At 43.9% G+C, this 19630-nt stretch overlaps 1 protein-coding gene across 1 annotated transcript; it reads right to left on the bottom strand.

The window, feature by feature from the left end:
• Positions 1 to 1030: 1030 nt before the first annotated feature.
• On the bottom strand, positions 1031 to 19151 carry ZNF365 (zinc finger protein 365; the record flags this gene model as incomplete). The annotated part of the gene is made up of 4 exons (XM_082002110.1): positions 1031 to 1583; positions 5430 to 5467; positions 7511 to 7691; positions 18421 to 19151. 4 exons carry the CDS (start codon positions 19149 to 19151, stop codon positions 1337 to 1339), a joined length of 1197 nt encoding a protein of 398 aa, XP_081858236.1. The 3' UTR covers positions 1031 to 1336.
• Positions 19152 to 19630: the final 479 nt, after the last annotated feature.

Below are 19630 nucleotides of genomic sequence, written 5' to 3' on the forward strand. Positions count from 1 at the left end.
TTATAAAAAATGAAAAACATTTTTCACAAATCTTTGTACACATACTGTAAAAATCACCTTCCACATAAACAATTTACATTTTTATGAGCATTTAAAAAATAAGTTACATAGACTTGGCTCACCTATCCTTTCTTTTTCTTGAGAAAACAAATTTTATCAGTAACATCAACAAGATGTTCAGATCTGTAAACATGGTATGAGGATTCATGTTACCAAAAAACTGTACACACAAAAAATCATCTTGATAAATACTCCGATAAATAAGGATCCTTTTAATTGGCACAAACCAATGTAAACACGCACATTCCCATCCTGCAATTGTCTCTAACTTCTTGGCTCTTGGGTTTTCAGTTGAAATTCAGGGATCTCTCAGTCTTGTAAGGATCCTTCAGAGACAAAAATGTGAAGGATTTTGGCTACAATCGTAGCCATTTTAGGCCTCTCATGCCTAAACTCAAGCACAGACATTGACCGTGGTGCCGTGCCCTGGAACACGTTGCTTTAGCCTTTCACTTGCTGCACTACAGCTGATAACTTGCTGCCGGCACTTGGTACCAAAACTTCTCCTCTGGCTCAATGCGGTCCGTGCTTGTCAGGACTGCAGACCAACTTCTGGTCTCCTCGCTAAGTGACACCAGAGGCTGGCACGTATTGGCAAAACCATAAAGCTTCTGGAATTTGAAAGCTGTGCTTAAGACACTAGAGCAGCCCAAACTTGTACCAACAGACAACATGGCTGCTGGCAGGATTGACCAGCTTAATGTATGTAATAAAATATGGAAATGTGCCTGAACGGGCTTATGGCAGAAAATCCAGGGTAGCAATCTACTGCTGTAAACAGCCTTCAAGCAACTCAAGTAGAGCTTTTGCATCTAAGTATGTCTGTGCAGGTAACAGTTAATCATTGATCTTATACCTACATAAGCTGAAAGATTGACTATTTAGGTGCCAATTAAATGGATTCTTCTTAACTTCAGCAACAGCACAGATGGAAAATAAATTACCAAGCCACATGCTGCCACTAAAATAATTAAACATACAGCCACAGTACTGCCCAGCAAGATAACTGCAGTCATTTAAAATAAGCTCTATAAATAAATAAATAAATAGAAAAACCTCCATGTAAATGGAATAAAATATCACTTCTCTTATAGTGCCCAAAGAGGGAATGGCGTTACTAAATAATATAAATTTTCCATACTGTATATATTTCTATATCATATCTGATATGTTTTGGCATGGCCGGATGGGTAGGAAAAAGTAGGATGACTAACTTCATTCAATATTTGTTCTGTTGAAGCCGAGCTCCTGCATTACTATATATTGCTAACCATTCCTATAGCGGTCTGGCCTTCTTACCCATCTTTGATTTTGCACTCACTTTCCTGGCAGAGCAGACTGGTTCACTTTTCTTTTGTGCTCTCCATATTTCTCTTGAGCAATCAGCAGGTTCATAGAAGCATTTCACTGACTGCAAGCTGGTTTTTTCATCCTTTGCTTTTTTCAGTAAGATTCTTCCTTTTTGAAAGGAATGGGGCTTTGCGTCAGGGATATTATACGAAGCATGTTGACTTCCTCGGCTCCTGAAATTAATAATAGTGATTATTAATAACTATTATTCAGCCTTGCAAAGTAAAAGGCTCCCAAAATGTCCCAAACCCATACATTTTTTAAGACAGAAATAGCCTTGTTTTACAGGACCAGGCTGAAAGTTAAAAACAGAGTTGCAAGATGAATTACATTTCTCAATACTCAAAAGCATCCCTTACTGTAAGAACCCCTACATGTGTTACTGGTGGACTCTTTATGCATGTTCATCTACAGTTTTATTCAGATAATATTCTGCTGATTTTGGACTGCTGAGACCTTACGGAGGTCTATATTCTCATAAGTTGGCGATCTACAGGGATTTTAAAGATGCACATGTTCACGGCAACTTTCTGCAAAGAATGAACAGCCCATGGTCTTTGGGAGACCACACAGCACCTGTAACAGTAGAAAGTGGGTGCAGGAACTGTAGAAACTTCTTGGCGGGACCTCATTGCTGCCCTGGACTGTGGCTGCTACTAACAGCCAGTAGCTCAGGAAACTTCAGGCTCTGCCTTCATGCTGGCCACCCATCTAGGGAAACTTTAACTTTGCTTTTAGGCTTTGATTTGAAACGGAAGAAGAGAAAGGGGGAATACAGAAATTCATGGGAAGAGCGGTACAAAAGTTTAAAGGCCAAAGTAAGCTGAATTCTTTGTTCTCTCTGCAATGGTTCAGGCCCAGCAGGATTTGCTGAAATTGGTGAGCTCAGGTGGAGTGACAGCACAGTGCCTGGTGCTGCAAAGGCTGATCTATGCCCTCTGCTCAGCAATTTTACTGCAGTTCCACAGTTTAGCTAAGTAAGATCATTACAGTCCCTTTTAACGTTGAAATGTTTTACAGCAGATACATGTAGTGTAACAGCAGCACTACGAACGTAAGGCACCAGATCATGTCTGCCCAGCACTGTGACTGAAGTGAAGAACAGATGTGCTGATGTAGAAGTCATTCTCTTAAGGGTTCCCGTAGGGCTACTTTCCATAGCTCGTTATTTCTGGAAACCATGTATCTGTAGTATTATTTCTCCTGGGAGCTAAACAAGAGTGCAGACTTGACAAAGCCAGTTTCAGAAAAATCTGTGGTTGTTCCAGTGTTTACAGTGCAAGCCCTCTCCTGCTCTGTAACAGACCAGAAGGGTGTCACAAAAGCCTCTGTATTTATTGGTGGGAGGCAGTGAGGACCAGTTGACAGAACAGGAACCGAGCCTTACCTGCTTTGCCAACCAGTCTTCACTACAGGGGAGTTTTTTGGGGAAAATGCTGTTGCAGGTCCAAGCTGGAGTTTGCAGGTGCTGCGCCATGCTGGCCTGCTGCAGGCCTGGGCTCTGACTACTTGCTAGGGGTTAGAAATGACTTGTGTAAATGCACAAGTGTTGGCCACTCTGTTTACGATCACTTCTTCGGCACTGTTTGTTACAGTTCATTACTTAGTTGTTGTTAAAAAATGTAGTGCTCTGTTTTTCTCAGATGTTATGGTGAAAAAGTTACATCATTTATTCCCAAACCACATGCAGGCGTTACTGCAGGTGATTGTAGGTGGTGTTAGTCACTCCTCTGCTGCACTGAATGATGCTATTAACACCAGAAGAAGGACAAGGTTAATATGATCAAAGGGGATTGCCTAAAAGACGTAAACCGTGTTTAAATTGAATGAGTTTATAGTAGAGAAGATAGGTGTCTGTCCTATTTTGCAGCCAGGGTAAGAAGGTATCTAAGACGGATGAAGATGCAGGTCATTGCACATGAAATGCAGTGCTGCCAGCTCCAGATGCGAGAAATGTTTTTTAATTGAAAACAGCAGCTCCTTGATACAAATGACTGAGAGTCTGAACTTCTACTCAAACATATTCCTAATCTGTCGCATTATGGAAAAAGACTGAAATGATGTGACTAAATGCACCCCACTGCCACAGGCACTTAAGAACAATCCTATTCTTGCTTCATTTCACAAACATCAGGTATTTTTCAAGACAGGTCTCAGGATTCCAAGAGACCTAATTCTTAGCTTCTTCACAATAGGAGCTGGCATTTAAAGTTGATTTAGGCACAGATGTGCTGGCAAGTCTCGGTGCCTTTGAGAAATGGCTAGTGAGCATCAGCAAAGGTCTGCTATGCCCTCAGTGGGACATTTCCTGAAAACAACCAGGAGAAACTGGAGAAAAGGAACCGGAAGCAAGGTGGAGACCTTGGAGCAAAAGGGATTCCAAGTTCAGCCATTGATCTCCAACAATGTAAGCCATCAGCAGCCCCAGACCCCCTGAGATTACACTGAGTTTTCTGGATGGGTAGTAACGCTTCCCAATTTTTTCAACTGGTACATATCATTAAAACCTCATTTTATGTACGGAGCTGAGTTACAGCTCTTAAAAAAGTTAGTGTGGTGAATGCAAATGCTGGATTCAGCCACAAAACAGGCAGAGCAAAATAAAACTTTCCTACCCCTCTGAGCATCCTCTCCTTTATCCTCCCTGCTTCGTAGAACAAGTTTGGATATTTTTAATCTGGTAACTCCAAATAAAGACTACTACTAAATTCTAGTTTTGACAGTGTCTTTTCAAAGGAGAAGTATATCAGTAGTTAAACAGAAACCTCTAAGGCATTTCACATATGCCTTTGAACTCCCACTATTTGACGGCAATTAATGGGTTTTACCAAACTGCGTTATATTTAGACCAAAGACTCATCAGTGGAAGGACTCATCTCACTGAGTCACTGGATTCAATGGTTATATTTTAACTCTATTTTCCTTGATGGTGATCATATTAAGACATCTAGAAGCCTGAAAAGTGTTAACACACTCAAAGTGTACTTTAGACAATCAAGTTTTTCCAGAATCTCAAATGAGTTGGGGGGGGAAGCTATAAAAACTATGAAAATAAAATTAGAAAAAAAACAAAGCTAAAGCCCCATGCTGTTAATTATTAATGCAAACACTGCTTATCAGTGAAAGGGTACTTGGCCAATTGCCTGCTAGGACTAAGATAGATGAAAACCAAAAACTACCCAAAGAGCAAAAAGCCCCCATGCCACCCCAGTAGGCTATATGTAGTATTTTTACTTTATTTTCCAGCCCATCCGTCTGTTGATGTGTGTCTCAGTCTTCCAGTAATTCTTGAACCCCTTGGTCACAGACAAACAAATCTGGCAGGGACGGAGAAGTTCCAGACCTGTGCTGATGCAACAAGTTTCATGGCAATGGGAAAAAGACCCAAATTCGTGTTCCCACTAAGACAGCTTGCCCTGAGGAAGGATGCACTGCCTGACCGTCACTTGGCCAAGCAGCACGCGCGATGCTCCAAGCCAGACGTGGGGACTCATGACCAAGTCGCAGAGACACAGGAAACCACCCCCAATTAGTTATGCTGCTCCCAGGACAGCTGCCTGCGTAACCTGAGATGTTGTTAGGGCCCGTGCTTTGTTGGGACACTTGCTTGCTTACATGTGACTTTTAAGTCGACAGTTACTGTCAGCTAGGAAGTAACAACTGTCTTTCTCCTACCTACAAAATGCTAAAGATATTTTCAGCTGAAACTTGGCCTGTGTTTGCTCAAGAGATTCAGCTGCTGTAGCTTTGCAATAGGCTATTATAGTCAGCAGGAAGGAGTCATTCATTTAACAGAAAATTATTCCTTTTCTTTCTTTAAAGAATATCTGATTTTAGCTTTGATTTAGCAGAAACCTGTTTTTCCTCCATTACATGACATACATAAATATAGATCATAGGTATAGAACCTGTTTCAAATCCAACCTGATTCAGGCTTTTGGATAAGGTGAAATGCAAAAGCAGAAATGTAAAGTTGTCAAGTTAGTGTATTTAAGAGAAAAATAAAAAGATATACATACAGGCATCTGGGTTTCTTATTTAATGAAATGTCTGTAAACTGAAAAGAAAACAGAAACAGGTTATTAATATTAATATTGCATTATCAAGTAATTAAAGTATAGGGATAAAACATAAGCAGTCTTCAAAATCATATTTCCATTCTCACCTGCTGTTAAAACTAGAGGAATACTCATGAAAGAAACTGAAAAAACCCCACTTTTATGGATTATTGCTCCTCCAACTTATTACATCTGTTTTTAAAATTCGTAATGTGTGAGTTGTTAGTGGTTGGATTTTTTTTCCACATTACTTTTATCGTAACTATAATCAAAGTAAATTGCTAAAGAAGTGTGGGCTGAACAGAGATCATTCACATTAGATTAAACAGTGTGGATACAATGAGAAGTAATTACTGTGTTCAAGATAATTAATAAGGGACAGTGCCTGAATAAGCTGTATTAAATTAACTTTCTCTCAGAGCCTTTAATTTTGCAGTGATACATTTTGCAGTGATATATCTCCTTTGCACAAGCAGCTAGGAAACTCCAGCTATGAGCCCTTGGCTCTGCCTACAGCTGCAGGGTGGAGGGCGAGAAAGTGTTTGTCTCCCCACCCTGAATCCTGAGACCAGTTAGGGACAACGCGGCCTCAGTGCCAGCACAACTTTGCGTGACTTCATTTTTTACAACAGTTGGGTTCACAGCATGGAAACATTTTGTCTAGTCCCTCTTTAGTGGGGGTCAGGAAAGGAGGTATTTAATGCCAGCTCAGCTTAAATCGGTCTGGGTGCTAAATCAGTTCTTTGTACTGGTCTCCCATCAGTGCTACTAGACTGAGCCTTTGAATATTATTTGATGAAGTCACTGAGCCAAGCAAGTCAGATGTGGCATCTGGAAATGATTATGTTCTTGTAAATGTTCCCTCTGTCACTGGTATTGTCTGCACTTTGCAGATGGATTTTTGCCCAGCTTAACTTTGCTTGTCATCTGTCTTGGATGGAGTCTGGAGCCATCTCACGGTGTGCTTTTCTGTAATTACCTCCTGAAGGTCAGGCTGGTCAGTATTCGGATGGATGACTTTAGAGGAATGCTGAAGTCACTCAGAAAGCAGGGCAGCTGCGTCAAAAATTAGTGCCTTCCCCAAGGGACACTGCTGAGCCAGGGATCCCAGTAAACACATCAAGAGCAGGGGAGATGATTTAATACCGAGGCCCATCTTTACAGTCCCCTTCAGTGTTCTCACAGGCACTGTTTGAGAGGTCCTGTGCTAGATTTCAGCACAGCTACATTTATTCAGGTCTTGTCTACAGTTTTTTGTCTTGCGAGGGGCAATGGGAACCTTTGCTTTCCACCACTATGTACCTGTTCATCGCTCTGCATGATCAAATGCCTTTCCTCTCACCCGCCAGGAGGAGCAGTCACTTAGCATAGGCAGCACAGGGTATTCATTTAAACTGAAATGTTCTTTGGAAGTCATGCAGATAAAACTTGCCATATAAATGTAATGCATTGTAGGTTTAAGTATTAACAGGGAGTTTAAAATAGTGAGGGCTTTTAAAGAAATCATGTATTTTCAAAAACAATGTTCGGTCTGCTTTGTTTTCTAATCTGTGGGGGACAGGCCTGCGGGAATCCATTCACCATTTCTGAAAGTCCCGTGATAGGTAACCATGGAAAGCAAGCCCACTTGCCAGCAGGCTGACATGTCCTCTACAGGGATCCACATCTTCCTGAAAATCTTTAGACACCTCCAAGGAACTGCCAAGTCACTAAGTGACATTAAGGAAAGTGTTTCCTGCAAAGGTAACAGCAGCAATAGCCAAAGCTGGGGGAAAAAAGTACGTATCTGGCAAATATTTCATTATTCTCTGCTCTCTCTTCGCCATCTTTGGCAATTGCTGCTCTTACACTCTCTGGTCCTTTCACTTCATGCAAAGTGGCAGTTTAAAACATAAATAAAACATGTTTAAAGAAACATTTTATGAATCCAAATATGTCCAGAGTAGCAATTAGCCTGTCCCACTGAGACCAGCCATATTCAAATTCCAGTACTTTACCCCTGGTGGTCGGTGACATTGAAGGGAAGGACTTTGCTAGCTTACCACGTGCTCGCTGACGTCAGTGTGGTTGCACACCATCTTCTGATTTTGGTAATATTCTAGCTGCCTTTCTGCCAGATCCACGCGCTGCAACAGGTTCTCAATGAAGTGCTGGAGCCTGGCTTTTCCCCGCACCTCTTTTTCTGCTGCTTCTTCCAGGAAGTGGTTGAAAGTAACAACTTCTCTGCAAGACAGAAACATTGCAAAGAGGCCACGTTTAAATAATGGCAAGGGCCCTGATCTCGCTGCTGTCAAAAAATTGCAGATGCTTCTCCTGTTTTTCATGGCGATAGCCTATGGTGGCTAATTACTGTCCTTCACCTCTATTAAAAGATTTCAACCTTTTCGTGGACACAATGAAGATCTGGAACCCTGAATGCTGAATTTAAATTTATGGGCAGTGGGTTTGGGTTTTTTTGTCACATTATTAGGTCTCTTGGAAATAGTCCTTAGTGGTCCACAGGGTAGAACTGTCATTAAGCATCACCTTTTGAAGTATCTGGGGACAGCTACATTCACTTTCTCTTTTTTTTTTTTTTTTTACTTATGTAAATATCAGCCCTGAAACATCAACAGAAATGGATGAACCCCAAATTCATCTTCACGGTTCATCATAATCTTACAATGGTAGTTTAATGTTGCTACTGGGGTGGTTCGTAACTTAAAAGAGCTACTGTGGTCATTAAACTTCATTTTGGCTGCAATCCTGCAAGTATGTCAAAGGGCAGTGTTATGATCTGGACCTACTGGGAACACAGGAGATTAACAGATAATCTACAGATTATAGACCAAGGAGTATGTGCGTGGGAAGCGCAAGTTTTAGGTCAGGAGTTTAAAAATGTTTCTTTTCTGGTAACACAACTGGAAGAAACAGATAGCACCACTGACTGTGAAAGGTACCAGCTCGGTACTGAGACATAGATCATTCTGAAGTGCTCTGCATACTATCAGTTTACTACCAGTAATAGAGCCACCATTTGGACATCTGATATCACAGGATTTTCTGGATGGGAGAAGTTTGGTTACAGAGTCAAGCACGTATTACGAAAAATGGCAAATCTGAGCATGTAGGACTTCCCAGTTAATAAATGCCTGGATAACCAGTTTTTGCTCTGCCAATGAAATCATGTTAGTTTTTGCTTTGTACAAAACCGAGGGAGTGGGAGTTGGGGGAAACAACGCTTGCCAAATGAGAAAAGGCATGATTGCTTGCTAGAAATACATTGCCTGAGGAAAAAGCGTTTTAAGCAGAAACTAGGAAAGAGTTTATAGCAGAAATAACCTTTCAAAGCTTAGCTTGTTTATAAAAAATCCAAAGTTTCTCTGCATTCTGTTTTTTTAACGCAGTATAGTTGTTTTAATAGTTAGCTGTTTTGTGCTAAGAAGAGTTAGGCACAAGTGGTCTGCTGTGGAAATCTGCCATCAAGGATTCAGACTGTGTCTGTCTGCTCTATACCATAGCTGAGTGCAGCAAGAGGCTGTTTGCATGGCTGATCTAAAGGTAGGAATTAGGTACAAAGAAGCACGTTTTGTTTGGACAAAGAACACTGATGAATATTAGTTTATATTAACTCACCCAAACAATCTGGCTTAAGAAACAGAGAGGTACCTTGTTTGTTAAGCTCAGCTAATCCATTCCATTTCAAGGCTCTGTACAGTTTCTGTGATTATTAGCTTGCCCAGACCAACCTGGTAATAAAAAGCCACTGAGGAATCCTTAGGGAGAAGCCAATCTAAACTCATTAAGGACAATTTTAGGGCTTTATTCTCACTGCACTTACAGCACTGTAACTTCTTTGATTTCATGATGCCACTCTGGTTTTGCATTAGCATGGGAACAACCTGAAGCCCTTGGCACTCCGTTGTGCTCCTCTTTTACAGTGGACAGGAAGCTCAAAAGGACAGAAACTCAGCAGGTCAGCTCCAAAGCCCTTACCCTTTGGGTGAGGAAGGAGAATTGCACATGGCCTGCCAGGCCGCTGGCCCTCCAGCAGGAAGGCTGGGCAGAGTGGGCAGCCACCAGCCTGGGACACCCCAAGGATGTCCCTCCTGGGGCCACATTCAGCTTGCATGTTTCGCTGCAGCGGGAGGCCACAAACATCAAGTACCCGGCATTTGTTTTTAACAGGGTGTCCGTTTCAAGAATGCTAACATTTGTAATTGTCTCAGCAAAGGTAATTAAAAAGCATTCATTCATCGACCGCTCCATGGCATGAATAGATCACCCACAAATTTTCCTTTCCTACAAATATCTCATCAGTAAGCTGTGCCATAAAGGGGACAGGGGGAAGCAGTGTTTTTTCTGGAAGACTTAGATGACTATCAGGAGAGCAGACACATCATGTCAATAAATTCCCTAGCATTTTCCTTGTTTTCTAGACTACTCAAGATAACTTGGCATCCTACATGCCATTATTTGCAGGAACTGTTACCAGCAGCAGTAGTAGCATTTCCATCATTTTTCTCTGTTTAGCTGCCTCTGTACAGCCTATGAACCTGCCTTTAATAACTTTTATCTAAAAATTTTCCTTTGGGCTGAAATAGTACCAGCACTCTGAGAAAGACAGGAGCCAGAATATACCCACCCACTAGGTCTTGGTCACATGCCTTGTCCTGATAAGCAGCGCACTTCTGTCAGTTCAGCTACTTTCTTTGTTTCCACTTCATTCTCATCTCTCAGAACAACATCAAGCCCCAAGGAGTGACTGCTAATAAGACTCTCTACTTGTTCCAACACCTCTGCCTCAGAGAACTTGCTCCACGCCATGGCTATGCCTTGGCTACCTGAAGGGAGTTCCCAGAAGAATTTTTACCCTCCTCCCACCATGAACAATAGGGAAATGGTTCAAAGAACTCGTGTAGATTCCTGCAGCCACTGTTTATCTGTTTAATTGCCTTCCTTATCTCTTGTAGTTCGCCCAGACTTTTTCTTAGCCATACTGATGACCTTCTCCCTTCAATTCTATTTCTAGGTATCTGTGATGATTTTTTGTTTATGTTCCTTATGTTACTTTCAAATTATTTCTCCAGGCCTATGCCAAGTTTTTTGGGGGTGATGTGATACAATTTCTATCTTTTACTCTCTGCTTTATGCTTGTGAAAAGATAGATGCTGCTCCTCATGAAGTCAGGGGGAAGCTGAGTCCATGAATATGGTGGGGCCCACTTGGCAGAGGCATAAACCAGAGCACAACAGCACAGGCCCGCTGGGCTCTGTGTCTTGGCAGAACAGCCTCATCAGCAGCACTCACCTGAAACAGAAATCATTTGCTAAAGCCTGGCTCAGACCTGAAGCGTTGCCCTTTCCAATGAGAGGTCTCTGCTACTCTGCGCCAGCTAGCCTATGTCTGGAGCACTGCTGCTATATTGAGAAAAGGTTATGTAGAGTTATTAACTCCCCTTGTGAACTCCTCTGCTCTCAGCATCATCTCTTTCCCACTCTGCTCTGCTCCTCCGTTCACTCTCTGCCCGTCAGCCTGCAGCCTCATGCCCCTTTTCACTCAGCTGCACCCTGGCACTCGCTGTAGCACTGTTAAGCTCTAGATCCTGCTACTAAATTTTCTGAGTAGATGATGCTCAGTGCAGCTCAGATATCTGTAAATTTCTGTAATGGATAGCACAGTGATTTCATCTGTTTGCTTATAGTTTACGATACTAAGTACACTGTATAGCAAAACGGTTTGTTAAAGGGCTGTGACTGGGCAGCAGGGAGAAAGGTGCATTTCTTGCTTTGTCTTCGTTGCTCTTGTCAGACAAAACCCTTCAGGAGGGGGGATCGCTGCTGCTGCCCAGAGAGCACACTGAACTGCCAGCAGCTTGTGACGACAGGGTGAGTTGAGAGAGAAAAACAAGGGGGATGCAACCTGGGAGGTGTCCAAGAGGAGCAGGAGGTGCCTGTACTGCCAGAGAAGAGCTCTTCCCAGAGCCAGAGGAGTCTGGGGGAAATTTATTGCAGTGCAGCAGGCAACTCGGAGGTGCTCAGCTGAAAAAACAAGTGCAGAGGGAAGGACGCACTGTAGGCAAGAAAGACTTGCTGCCAATGCTTTTATTTTAATCTGACTTTTCCAGAGAGCTAACCTGTTACAGTTAACCAGACATAACTAGTTTGGTGGTTTGCATTCCAACTGCAGCCTAGCTGCCCTCACAGAAAAACTGCGGATAGCCTGCCTTGAAACTTACCCTGAAACCTTCCTTATGGAGGCTGTTGTCATGAAACAGCCTGAGATGTGGTAAATAAAATTATAAATCATAGACAGACTAGGTGACATTTACTCTTCTGCCTTTACCGCTAGATTATACAGTGCTCCTTGCAGGACTAGTGAGCTGCAGTTCTTGTCGACTCGAGCAGTTGCTGGCATGTGGACCCTGCAGATGCCCTTAGTGTTTGCATGGCTTTCAGCAGTTAAGCATGTGACACAGAGTAGATGTGGAGGTTGGGACAGCTCCAGCTCCTTAACAATTGACAAGAAGGGCTAACAATTTCTCACATTGCGACCAAGCCCTCCTACAGATGCATAATACTGGCCCCAGGACTATTTACAGCAACTTCAACACCTGCAACTTCTCTGTAGGTGGAGACAAGCATGAGGTTTTATGCAGATTCTGCACCCAAGTATCAAATGCCTTCAGAGAATTGCATTTGGAATAACTCTGCCTAAAATCAATAGAAAACCAAACACATATTATTTCACCTGAAGATGGGAAAATTCCTACTACAGTAAGTAGTAAAGTGACTTGTGAAAATTTCACAAGTGATCTACCTGTGAAAAAATTTAAAATATATACATTCATTAAGTATTAATGCCACGGACCTCATCCATCATCCCATTGGTGTTATTGCCTGAAGGCTGCTATCTGTTATTCATTAGGCTGTAGTTTCACGTTCCTACACCACTACTGGCACCCTTTATTTAAGAGGTTCACACCTCCTCCCCTCAGAAAGTTACTGTCCTACCAGTTGCACCCATTCAGTGGGCTGTGCTCCAGACCTGAGCCCTGAACTTACTGGGGTGACACTGTGAAGATTAAAATGCTTTATTTCACAGAGCCATTCTGTGGGATAGTCATGCTACACTTGAACCAATGCAGCCAGGGCAGGGGGAGGTAATCTCTCGAGTGGGAAGATGAAAGGAAATGGGGAAGAGGGAGTGGGACCACCTGAAACTGAGGTTAGAAGAACAGTGTGTAGTTGTGGTTGTATTCTACTTAGAGGAAAATCAAAACTGTTTTGTTGTACAACTGAAATTTGTATTTTAAGGAAAGCTGTTGTTTCAAAGCATAAATTGCAGTGATCTCTAAAAGCCAACTCTTAATCCCATTGTCGAGGTATTACTTGCACAGATAATTCCATTAACTGCAAGTTTAAGGTGAAGCCACTGGCAAGAATAACTACTCCCCACCACGGCCTTTCTGAAATAGCCCTTGCATTCCAGGGTATGCCAGAGCAGAGGCGTGACCAGACGGTCTCAGAACAAATGCATTAGACTGGTTAAAAAAATTACTGTCAGAGATATGGCAACGTGCTATATTAATGCTCTTACTCTACAATTAGGAGACAAAGTTAAATTGTTTAAGTCACCATTGAAGTTATGGTCCTCAACTGGAAGCTACCTTCAAATGCTTACCCTGTTCAAACTTACTGAAAATCAAACTCTACTAGTTTCATTTTCTTACATAACTTCCAGAATCAAGCCTCTCTGTGTCCTCTAGAAGTTAAGTTCATAGTTGATTTTAGTTTCAATGGTTTTCTTGATATCTTATTCAACACAGTCTTATTCCCTTATTCCCTTTGGGCAGGCTTCTGCATTATCTTCAAGATCACACCACTCACTCTGAGTTGCATTCTCCTTCATCAAACATTGAATAATCCCTTTCGAGGCACATTTTCTAATTAAATCGTTCCTTTGCTCAGCAGCTCTGGTGAAAGCTTGACTCTGTAGCCATCATTTGTCAAAACTGTCCAGGGCCCAACTGAAGCAGGTTGGTGAACTGGTGACCCGCCTTTGGTAGCTGTGCCTTCTTCTCTACAACATCCAGTCTTCTTCCACCCCACCCACCCCCCCATTAATAAAAAAAAGCTTTGGCCTTTGGACTTTCTCCATATGAGAATCAGTGACTGCCATAAAACTCTTCTGTGCTTAGAGTAATACTACTTCAACCCTGTATTAGTATAGTTAGTGTGGTACCTCCACCTGTCCTACCTCTCAACACAGTTAATCTCCATGAGGGCATCACACTAGTATAACAGCATGAACCTGTGTGCGTATTAGCGCAGCATTTTTGTAAGGGAACAGAAACAAAATTTAACTAAAAAGATATCTTCACTTTATCACTGCCTTTATTGGGCTGCTATAGGCTTTATTTGAAACAAACAAGAAGTAATCAACTGACAAGTCTAAAGAAATAACCTTACTGACCCTAGAAACTCTGCAAATGTGTAGTCCTGTGGCTGCTGGTGGCCTAAACCAACACTCTTCCCTCTCATTGGAATGAGAGGTCAACAGTAAAACCTCATAGTTCTGTCATTTGAAATTAGTGCTTTAATTTAGCAACAACAATGCAACTCTGAGAAAAATTTACTCCTTATGATGTTTACAGACTTGCTGCTTGCTTTGAAGAACACATCAGAGAAACCATCTTCTGACCACTTGGTGGATAACAGTTTTTATGTCTCTATCTCATGTGCTTGGTCCAGGCAAAAGCTCAGGACATACAAGCTTTTACAGGTAGAACAGAGAGGTAGAAATGAAATTCTATCAAGCCAAAGTGACCTCAGGTCTACTGCCTCTGCTCAGGACTACCAGAGTCACAGCAGTGCAATGTCTGCCTTTGCTAGGCTGGGCACAAAGGAAAGATGCGGGGCCTAGAAGAGCTCCATCTCCTTATTCAGGAAACCCTGACATTTAAACAAAGAATTTAGCTCTCTCCTCCCTAAGCCTCCGTGGGGCTTGCTAACCAAATTATTCTTGCTAACACATATTTTTCCTTTCCCTAAGCTTTCCTATTTCACTTCACAATCAGATCCAAAATCAAAGCCGTTACCCAAAGTGCAATTGCACTGTTTTCTGTCATCTTCTTGTATACCCTTATAACAAGGAAGTTTCTTAAACACCAGCTTTTTTTTTTTTTTTCCCCCATAGCCAACATACAGGTCAGGAGTGATGCTTAAACCCGCAAATACATCCTCTTCTACCTTCCATATCTGTTAATTCTTTCATTCTTACATGTAGCAGCAGGTCTAGCCTAACAGCCCAGATAGGTTCCTGGCTTATCTGGGCATATTTCATAAAGATGAAAATATACTGGTCTGTTAAATTCAATATTATGGAGTAATTTGATCACTGATAGTGATTGTCCATTCATATATTGAAAGAGTAGGTGGATATGGAGGAATACACAAATATGGGCCCAGTATAAACACCTGTAACTTCTTTATCAGAACACTGTTATTTTTCAAGAGTTACTTGAAGGGATCGCCATAAAAGTGTTCAGCTGCTTCTCTAGAAGAGCCTCCAAAGAAGAGTTTTTGTGACCTTCTGTAAGATTTGGACTAGAATTTTTTTTTCTTCTTTTGGATAGTTTGTGGAGTTGTTTCTCACCCTCAGACTGATCTAGAGTAGCCACACCTCAGTCTCTGAGATCTAGAAGTGCATACTGATTATAAACCATTTCTTGCCTTCACATGCACCATATTGCAGGATCTCTAGTAGTAGGGACAACCATTCAGAGGCCAAGGAAGACTAGTTTCCTTTACTTCCTTAGAAATAGAATAAGGAGGTGTTTCACAGAACAAGGTGTTTTCTTTTTCCTCCTAAAAAGAGGAAAAAATTTTCTAGCTATAGTGGCTCAATATCAATGCTAGTTTTGGGAAAAGTTATCCATATTCATGAGATTGCTTACAAAAAAAAATCCACAGAAACTGATGAAAGCATTTATTTCTGAAGGTCAGCAAGTATCAAAGCAGCCCCTAAGGGCTGCTTTTGACTTTCCACAATCCGCAGTGAGAACTCCTGCTTCTGCAATTTCCATTAATCAGTCTTGTTTGGCTTTCTAATCATCTGGACTTTTTCCAGAAATCAAAGCCAAAGTTGAGATCCTCCTTTTTTGAAGGAGAAAGTCTTTTCAGCACACCAAGTAAGTTTATGAAGACTGAATATGTAGACAGGTCTCAGAATTTACCAACAGTCCATGAGAAAACCAGACAAGTGACATTGTTGTTATCAAAGTCATGACCATCCTTTATTCTCTCCTCTACTAGGGCACGCCATCCACTGCCTCTCTGCGGCTGGCACAAAGCTAAGTAACTCAGGCAGTTTTAGAGTTCAAATCTGAAAAGCAGCCCTTAGAAGTACTAGTCCTGTTTTCACAAAGCATTCATGTTATCTACCTTCCTTCTCAATTTGCTAATTATATGATGACCTTTTAAATGGAAAAACCATACAGTGCATTTTTCTATGGCACTATTCCTTGTTATCCCCCAAGATGGGAAATGCAGGAACCATCTGAACAAGAAAAAAATAACATATTTTCAGTTTTTCCTAGGTGAACTCTACCTATTCTTACACCCTGCCTACCCTCCCAGTCTCCTCAGAGTACCTTCAGAGTGACTTCTAAGACTCAATGCTATGGGACTAAGCATGGGCACGTTCAGGAACACACTAGGAGTCTCCTCTTCCCCCCCTCAGTACTCTGGGCTGATATTCTTTCACCCTATCCACTAGCATGCATTAGGCCCATTTACTTTTAGAAATCAACACACCACTGCATAATATTTATTCACTCATTCCTATTGCTGCTTTTGCTTCTAAATTTTTGTCATGTCCTTTACTGAAAGCTGAAGCAAGCTAGCTAGAAGAGCAATACTCTGGGTACTCAGGTGAAGTCTCTTGTGCAGCTGCCTCTTTTGGCTTTGTTTCTTACGAGTAAAAAAACCTTCAGTCTTCCCTGTAACACCACCTTAGGAGCTACCTTCTCATCTGCTTAGGCATTCACCCTCCTCTTTTAGAGATGGATAGAATTATAACAGCAATTATCTCAGCTCTTGCCCCTTTCCCGAGCTGGCAACATCCTATTGTGAAGGTCAGTGTTTCCCCACTTCTCATTCTGTGTTCAGTCTTTTCTGGCCTCAGAACCACAGCCTGTCACTGCTGCTGGTAAGCAGACTGCTAAGGGGGCAAGCAGCCTCTTCCTCATGCCTTTTCCCAATATAGTTAAAAAGTACAACTTTTGCTGTCTTGTTCTTTTCCCAGATCAGTGTCCTTTGCCGTCCTCCCTGTATCATAACCCATTCCTTCTACTCGGATAACTCTATTCCCCACTTCCTCTTTTTCCACAAGCTCTTTTCTTCTTCTACAGCACTGCAGAACTCTGGTTTTGCTCCACTGAATTGCTTCTGCTTTCTCCTGACAGACATGTTTTCCCTGTGGATCTCAAGCCTTGAGTTTTAAAAAAAACCAAACACATTCTGTGTTCAGTTTGGGGCAAGATTCATACCACTTAACTTTAGATATCTGAAGTTCAGGTAAGCAGCCGTCTTAGGCTAGATGCTGAGGTCCCCCTCTAGTCTGCAGAGGGAGGAAGGACCTCCAGAGAGCAATCCCTCCCCCTCTAAGATACTTTTCTAGAAGAAGTAGAATGAATCACACTGTGAAGGAGCCCATATGGGAAGCTTGGATAGATGGGAACACCAAAACTGCTTCAAACTGTAAGTTATCTTCATGGCCTCCTCCCAGCATACTTTCAAATCTGTCTCAGTTATACTATTATCTTTAGCTTTATCTTGAGTTCTTCAATCTTCTCCTCCATGAGGATCACCTGGTATTTAAAAAAATCAGAGGTTCTGTGGAATATCCCTTCAAGGAAGATACACACCCCAGAGGCTCAAATCCCACCACCTTTGCTGTCCCCTCTTCTGGGAAATCTATAGCACTGCCTCCAGACAGACAACTCTTACTGACACAGGACGCATCATCACCTTTTCTTTCTAGTCCCTAGACTACAGGAAGGAATGATGAAAGCCCTCCAAACTTCCTACACTGAACTCCTACACCACCTTCCTTATTTCTTCTAAGATGAGTGTCATGGCAACTAGCACTTCTCATCTTCTCTTTGTAAGCTGATGAATTGGTTTACAGGCACTCCATTACCAAGGCTCTTCATTCCTCTAAAATAAGTTGTGTTGCTCCAAAAAGCCTGAAAGGTTTCAGCAAGTGCTGAATAAACCAAGTAGTTCATGTATAAATAATATATCAGCTATCACTACATTTTTAATGGATGCATCATGAGCATATTTTTAGATGGCCTAGGTTAGTCAGAACGACTCCGGCATCTGCTTCCCATTCCCATATAAGCAATTCCAGTTTCACAGTTCTGCGTCCGTCTAAAGCACTTACTTGGACGTGGCCTTTTCAGCACTGTCTCCAGTACAGCTTCGCTGCTGCATGGAGACCATCCCATGCCACAGGCAGCCTGCTGACCGGGGTGGGATGACTTCAGGGAGGAGGTGCTATTCGGTATTCTTACACTTCCTCCAGCAATTATCCACCCATCTCTTCTTAAAAAGATAACGGATTAGAGGTGTCAGCGTAAATCAGATTACATGCCCATGATAGCTTCTATTTGTCCCTACCCCCATGAAACCAGGGACACAGACACGGGCATTAGAGGGTGTAAAAGTTAGTCACTGGGGAGTCAAGCATGAAAGCCACCTATTTGGGGAGCTGTCCCCTGCCTTGCAGGGGACACAGTCACAGGGGCTACAACTCCAGAAAAAGAGCTATCAGTAGCTGGTGAGCGCCAGGCCCTTTCATAATCAGCAAGCAACCAAAGCATCTCCTCTCTTCTCCCCCTAAGGCCTTCACTGGCCAGATGCTGGCCAGCCAGCGCAAAGCCATCGGCTCTCGCCTCCCCACTTACTCCTCTCTCCGGTGAAGCTCCTCCTCGGACTCGGTGAGGCGCTGCTTCAAGGCTGCGATCATCTCCACTGCCACGTCCACCTGCCTGCTCAGGGCCCGCTCCCGTCGCTGCACCTCCTGCTTCTTCTGGGACAGCTGCACAAACGCTGCCCGCACCTCCAGCAGCTCCGCCGTCTTCTGGGCCAGCTCTTTGGTAAGCTTGTCGATTCGCTTCTCAATCGTTTTGTCCACGGCCTCTACCATCCTGTTAAACTTTTCCCTGACGTGTGCCTCGAAGGAGGCTTTGGAGTCAGTGGCCGGGAGGCCAGCTTTAGAAATCTGCTCGCCGGGAGAGCCAACCGGCACATAGTTTGCAACGTAGGAGACGGGCCGTTCAGCTTCCACCTCCAGAGGCTGCCCGCGCTTCGCACTCTCGCAGGACGCATCGCAAAAATTCAGGTAGGAGCCTTTTTGCTGTACGGCGCCGGAGGGGCTCCCCGGGCCGCCCTGGGTGGCGGGCTCCGGCGGGGAGATCAGCTCCGCGTCTTTCAGAGGTGAAAGCAGGCTGCCCTGCGTCAGGAGGCTTCTCTCCTCGTAGCTGTGGCTGTACTCCAGGTGCGCCCGCAGCGAGGAGAGGCTCCGGAACCTGCGCTGGTCGCCGCATCGCGGGCAGCGGAAGGGGAGGCAGACGCTGACGCTCCCGAGAGGCTCCTGCCAGGGCTGCCTGCCTTCATCCCGGGCCGGCTGTTGCATTCCTCGCCGGGCCCTGGGCGGGAGAAAACAGCCCGCGTTCACGCCCGCCCGGGGCCGGGGCAGCCCGGCAGCCCCGCTGGGAAACTTGGGAAACTTTCCCGCTGATTTTTCAGGGGTACCGGGCCATCTCCGCCCGGCGCCCGGGGAGGCACCCGCCCCGGCACGGCCAGCCGCAGGGCCCCGGCGACGAGACGCGGCTCGGCTCGGCTCCGCTCGCCTCGGCCGCCGCCGGGCCTTGGCGGGGCGGGGCGGAGTCGGGTCCTGGCTCGCCGCGGGCCTCAGCCGGCCGCAAGGTCGCCGCCCCCGCGCCGCCGCACTCACCCGACTTGTTGCTGGTGGCGGCGCGGCTGACGGTGGCGGCGGGGCGGCCGTTTTCAGCAGAGCCGTAAATCAAGCCGAGCGTGGTGCCGCCGCCGCTCGGTCTCACCGCCCGGCCGCCGCCGCGGGGCGGGGCTGGGGCGGGGCGGGCTGACAGGGGG

This window comes from Phaethon aethereus, assembly GCF_964289735.1.
Source record: "Phaethon aethereus genome assembly, chromosome: 7".
Taxonomy (NCBI): domain Eukaryota; kingdom Metazoa; phylum Chordata; class Aves; order Phaethontiformes; family Phaethontidae; genus Phaethon; species Phaethon aethereus.